This window comes from Clupea harengus, chromosome 20, assembly GCF_900700415.2.
Source record: "Clupea harengus chromosome 20, Ch_v2.0.2, whole genome shotgun sequence".
Classification (NCBI taxonomy): Eukaryota; Metazoa; Chordata; class Actinopteri; order Clupeiformes; family Clupeidae; genus Clupea; species Clupea harengus.
The window spans coordinates 1,328,786-1,334,859 of NC_045171.1; the positions used below are offsets into that span (position 1 = coordinate 1,328,786).

The 6,074-nt window shown below is 43.9% G+C and overlaps 1 protein-coding gene across 1 annotated transcript in view; it reads right to left on the minus strand.

Annotated features, from left to right (window-relative positions):
* Positions 1 to 281: 281 nt before the first annotated feature.
* The window catches only part of LOC105908148 (calcium-binding protein 2-like), a 13,411-nt gene continuing 7,618 nt past the window's right edge, over positions 282 to 6,074 (minus strand). Inside the window, exons 3-7 of the mRNA XM_031587472.2 lie at positions 3,559 to 3,589; positions 3,325 to 3,459; positions 1,783 to 1,892; positions 1,503 to 1,650; positions 282 to 1,373 (exon numbers count right to left, since the gene is read on the minus strand). Coding sequence (XP_031443332.1) covers positions 1,348 to 1,373; positions 1,503 to 1,650; positions 1,783 to 1,892; positions 3,325 to 3,459; positions 3,559 to 3,589 — 450 coding nt within the window. The 3' untranslated portion in view covers positions 282 to 1,347. The remainder of the gene's footprint in view (positions 1,374 to 1,502; positions 1,651 to 1,782; positions 1,893 to 3,324; positions 3,460 to 3,558; positions 3,590 to 6,074) is intronic.

Below are 6,074 nucleotides of genomic sequence, written 5' to 3' on the forward strand. Positions count from 1 at the left end.
GCGAAGATCAAATATGTTAACAGAGACTGTTCAGTAAATAAACACTTATCCCACATCCAACATCAGAAAATTATATGCATTTGGCATGGACAACTTACCTAAATATTTTTCTTCAGTCTTAGAAGATTATGAATTAAGCCAATTATGAATCATTTTGACAAAATAGATGATAGCGAAATAACTTTATTATATCAACCATAAATGTGAGGTTTGACTTTCACTTTTTATATACTGAAATAAAAAATATTGTTATGTGAACAGTATGGAAAGACCAGTGTAAGTTGCATTCATCCCAGTCTTTATTTGAAATGGGTGTGTTGACAACAAAGAGTATAAGCTACCGTTACCATATGAGCTGAACACAGATTTCTACTGCATGTATGAGTTAAATTGTATGAGTATTTTACAGTAAATGAAGGCATAGTTAATAACCAGTTTTTATTAGATTACAGAAGTCATTCACTGTTCCCGATCGCTGACTTTATTTATTGGCATGATTCTGCCACCTGCCGGTCAAGGCTTTATTAACACGGAGCAACACCCACACGTGTAGTCTACTCATCTGACCACCCTAAAACAATGTCTTAAAACAGTTATATGCCTCGCCTAACTGATAACTTCAGTTCCTTTTCTGAACTCTTGATTTATTCAAGAAACAGTCTGCACTTATCAAAAACATACACTTCAGTAAAACATTTATGAATGCAGTGTCATTTTTGTCCAAGCATTGGTGTCGAGGCACTGTGAGTCTTTTAGTGTTTTCTTCTTATCTGTTTGTCATGATCTCCACCAATACAAGCCTAATGTGAAATATTCTGGAGAAACTCGAGGGAAATGTCAAATACTATGTCTAATCTCAAGATGACATAATACAATAATAGTAAAACCCACAACAGTTCATGATCTAATTAGTCAAATGGAATAAATTGTCACGTAACTGGATTAAGCATTATCAAATGAAGGTGACCTGGTCTATGCTGAACTTTTGCAAAAAGGATGTGAAGATTTTTATCATCATTTTTACAATGTGCTTTTTAGTAGCACTGACGCAGTTTGATGTTGCTGAAGCTTATTTCAGTATTATTCTAAATGACACAGCACACAGCAAAGGGATATGAATTACAAGCAGCATTCTTTATTTACAATAAGCGAAGCATTTTTGCAATGATGACATAACAGTGAGACCGATTGACAGACAGAGACATATTCCTTCTTTTTCCTTCCACAGTTTCAGCTTGGCCTATTGCTGGTGCTGAAACCAAAGCTCAAGGATAGATAATCCTCTGTCCAGTTTTTAAGATGTGTTCCTTCGGCGATGGTTATGAAGAAAAAATAACCCTGATACAATCAACGAGACATCATGCGGACAAACTCTGAAAAGAAAAAGGGGGGGGGGGGGTTGTAAACAAACAAGTTTCACTGACACTGTATCATGCATTTTAAGAAAAGGCAACACACAACAGTATAAAACTAAATGATGACAACTGGCTTCCCCTGCATACCCTCAAAGTCCACAAGTCCGTCTCCATTCAGGTCCCCGTCGCGGAGGATCTCGTCAATGTCCCGCGGGTTCAGAGTCTCCCCCATCAGCTTCTTCATGGCCTCTCTCAGCTCAGTGATGCTGATCATGCCGTCACCATTGGAGTCAAACTAAAGAACGGAGGGCAAGGGTCAACATATACCGGTGTGTGTACATATGCATGGTTGTGAGCTTCTGCAGGCCTAAAGCTATAAGCTGTGCGCGTGTGTGTGTGTGTGTGTGTGTGTGTGTGTGTGTATTACCTCTTTAAAGGCATCCCTAAGCTCCTTCACACCGATCATATCTGCCGTCTCAGCCAGCATCTTGGGCCCCATGAGCTCCACAAAGTCCTCAAAGTCGATCTTCCCTCCCGCTGCAGAGAGGAACACAAGTCAAGAGCCCTGTCACGTCACGTCACGCTGCAGAGAGGAACACAAGTCAAGAGCCCTGTCACGTCACGTCACGCTGCAGAGAGGAACACAAGTCAAGAGCCCTGTCACGTCACGTCACGCTGCAGAGAGGAACACAAGTCAAGAGCCCTGTCACGTCACGTCACGCTGCAGAGAGGAACACAAGTCAAGAGCCCTGTCACGTCACGTCACGCTGCAGAGAGGAACACAAGTCAAGAGCCCTGTCACGTCACGTCACGCTGCAGAGAGGAACACAAGTCAAGAGCCCTGTCACGTCACGTCCTGCAGGTCAAACCAGCCCTGTCACGTCATGTCACGCCCTGTCACGGCCTGCAGGTCTAACCAGCACTGTGTGCATCTCGTATACATGATGGCACTCACCGATCTGTCACGTCACGTCCTACAGGTTAAACCAGCACTGTTTGCATCTCGTATACATGGTGGCACTCACCGATCTGTCACGGCCTACAGGTTAAACCAGCACTGTTTGCATCTCGTATACATGATGGCACTCACCGATCTGTCACGTCACGTCCTACAGATTAAACCAGCACTGTGTGCATCTCGTATACATGGTGACACTCACCGATCTGTCACGTCACGTCCTACAGATTAAACCAGCACTGTGTGCATCTCGTATACATGGTGACACTCACCGATCTGTCACGTCACGTCCTACAGATTAAACCAGCACTGTGTGCATCTCGTATACATGGTGACACTCACCGATCTGTCACGTCACGTCCTACAGATTAAACCAGCACTGTTTGCATCTCGTATACATGATGGCACTCACCGATCTGCTGGTTTGCATCTCGTATACATGGTGGCACTCACCGATCTGCTGGTTTGCATCTCGTATACATGGTGGCACTCACCGATCTGTCACACTGTTTGCATCTCGTATACATGATGGCACTCACCGATCTGTCACACTGTTTGCATCTCGTATACATGGTGGCACTCACCGATCTGCTGGTTTGCATCTCGTATACATGGTGACACTCACCGATCTGTCACGTCACGGCCTGCAGGTTAAACCAGCACTGTGTGCATCTCGTATACATGGTGGCACTCACCGATCTGCTGGTTTGCATCTCGTATACATGGTGACACTCACCGATCTGTCACGTCACGGCCTACAGGTTAAACCAGCACTGTGTGCATCTCGTATACATGGTGGCACTCACCGATCTGTCACACTGTGTGCATCTCGTATACATGGTGGCACTCACCGATCTGTCACACTGTTTGCATCTCGTATACATGGTGGCACTCACCGATCTGTCACACTGTGTGCATCTCGTATACATGGTGGCACTCACCGATCTGTCACGTCACGGCCTGCAGGTTAAACCAGCACTGTGTGCATCTCGTATACATGGTGGCACTCACCGATCTGCTGGCTGAGCTCAATGAGTTCCATCTCAGTGGGCATGTACCCCATAGTCCTCATGCACTCTCCCAGGTCCTTGCAGTTGACGAAGCCGTCCTTATTCTTATCAAACTCTACGAAGGCCTCCCTCAGCTCTAAACACATGACACATATATGCACGGTATGGTGAGGCTGGTTTGAGAGGGGAAGAGAACATTTAAACTAGAGAGAAGCTGATGTGTTGTGTGTCGTACCTTCGATTTCCTCCGGCCGTAACTCTCTGTCCTTCAGAGTATGAAAACAGACAGAAAAAAGGGTTAGTAACTCATTCCTTACTTGTCACCTTTTATCTAAAACAGCTATATATCTCTTTTGCTTTCTTTCTTTCTTTCTTTCTCCCCTTCCCTCATTTAAAGTTCTACTCCAGTGAGCTTCCAATGTTGTAGACACAAAACAGAGGCCTAGGGATGAGCGGAGCAACACAAGGGGCAGGCTCAGCCAATCAGATCATCTACTGGCATCATGGCAAACACCAGTGTGTCTTTCAAGCAGTCATAAAGAGTACTAAATAAAGAGTACTAGATAATCCCAGATTTTGGAATATTGTGAGCAAAGCTTCTGGAGGAGCTTGACCCAGTGATGCTGATTCCAAAACAAGAGCCTCTGGAGAATTGACTTCACAGCGCCAGATTGTCTTTATGTTCTTACAGCGTTGTATATGTGGAAACATAGACTTCACAGCGCCAGATTGTCTTTATGTTCTTACAGCGTTGTATATGTGGAAACACAGCGCACACTGTCTACACAGTATATTCCCACAACAGATATTTGGCAAGTCGTCTTAATAAAGGGTGCAAGAACACCGAAATACTGAGGCCCTCCTCCCATTGCCCAGTAGTATCACAAAACTTGACTAAATATGTGTAAACTTTCTAGCGATATATATATTAATATTGTGACCAAGACAGGTAGCAGATTTCTGGCAATATAGAAATTTGGCTGGAGTGGAACTTTAACAATCCATATGATTTGTAAATCAAATACTGAAATATTTGATAAATGCATAGCATCAAGATGACACAATTGCACTGACAGACCACCTGGATGGCTAGATAACACAAGGGCAGTGGAAAGAGGCAGAGATCATAGTGGAAAGGAGAATGAAAGGGACAATGAACAGATCATTTGATGCATGTCCTATTTAACAGTGTCTAACTGGCAAAACAACAGGACTCATTAAGATTGGACTGTTGACTTTGACAGGATCCATGACTTGTGAACACACAGACAAACATTAAGTGTAGAATAGCTGACATGAAAGCAGAAGGTTACTGTCATCACACTGAAAGTAAATATCTGTAACTGAGTCTTATTATCTCTGTAAGTAATATCCATATCCGTTTACACAAAGCCTGGATTGAATGAATCCGGAAAGAAATGTTACCGGATCGGTCTCTCGTTTACACCAACACGGCGGATTGGGTCACTGAATCCGCAACCTTTTGAATCCGGTCTCCAGATAGATAGATAGAGATAGATGGATACTTTATTAATCCCGAGGGAAATTTAAGTAAATTCCAGAGTGGGTAGATTCGAACCCGCCAGCGGATCCGTGTTCGTGTGAACGCCCGATCTGCACACTTTCTAACCCGATGATGTCATTGCCCTGCCTCATAACCTCAGCCTGAACCCTTATTAACCCCGCTGCGTCACTACATAACAGCAACAACATAAACTAAATCGATGTTGTTAGGAGGCTGGTTAGGAAAGGGATGACATTAACAAGCCACACTTTAATCTATCACTGTTTAATCTATTTGCATCAGAACATTGTTCAAAACTGTTTTTTAAAAGTGTCAGCAATAGCCTATATGAGCAAATCTGACGTGATTTTGATTTTTTATTATAGACGGAAGTTTCAAAACGGTAACTTAACACAAAAGAGGGTTATGGCGAAGTGCGCGATTCTAACGAGTCGAGTGCTGTGGTAACGATTTCAGGTGGTAGAGTAGTCGTTCAGCAATCGGAAGACTGCTAGTTGGATCTCGACTTCTGTCTTCTGTCACTTTATGCGCATGCTCCATGACGTCTTTACAGCAGATCCAACCACTTTGCTCCGCTCCGCTCCAACTGTAAACCCAGATGTTTCTTGACACGGCTCCGTGTGAACGTGATAAAAAAAGGTACCGGATCCAAAAATGTTTCCGTATTCAGGCAATCCAGGCTCCGTGTAAATGTAGCCTGAGTTCCCCTCTGGCATTCGTTGGGCTTTAGTGCCGTTAACACTCCTGATCACTCTACTAGTGATTCAGTCCTTTTGCTTCATCGTCCGACTCATTTGTTTTGATTGGGGGATTCCACTGATAGAAGGCAATGATGTCACGGGGAGGGAAGATGGTGATGAAGTGATGTCATTGTTTTTAGTTTTCATGAGATGATGGCACAAAAAAAACGTAGAAAATATTCAAAAATTAGTGTGTGTGTTTGTGTGTGAGGGAAAGAAAGAAAGAAAGAAAGAAAGAAAGAAAGAGTGGGTGTACATGTTTGAGATTCAAAAGATGATGGGGTGTGCATGGACGTGTGTGTGTGTGTGTGCGTGTGCGTGTGCGTGTGCGTGTGTGTGTGTGTGTGTGTGTGTGTGTGCGTGTGCGTGTGTGTGTGTCTGTGAGTGTGTGAGTGTGTGTGTGTTTGTCTGCTGGAGTGCATGTGGCGTTTATCTGGCTGTTTACATACGAGCTGGGCCTGGGCGAATCCCTGCCTGAGGAAGATG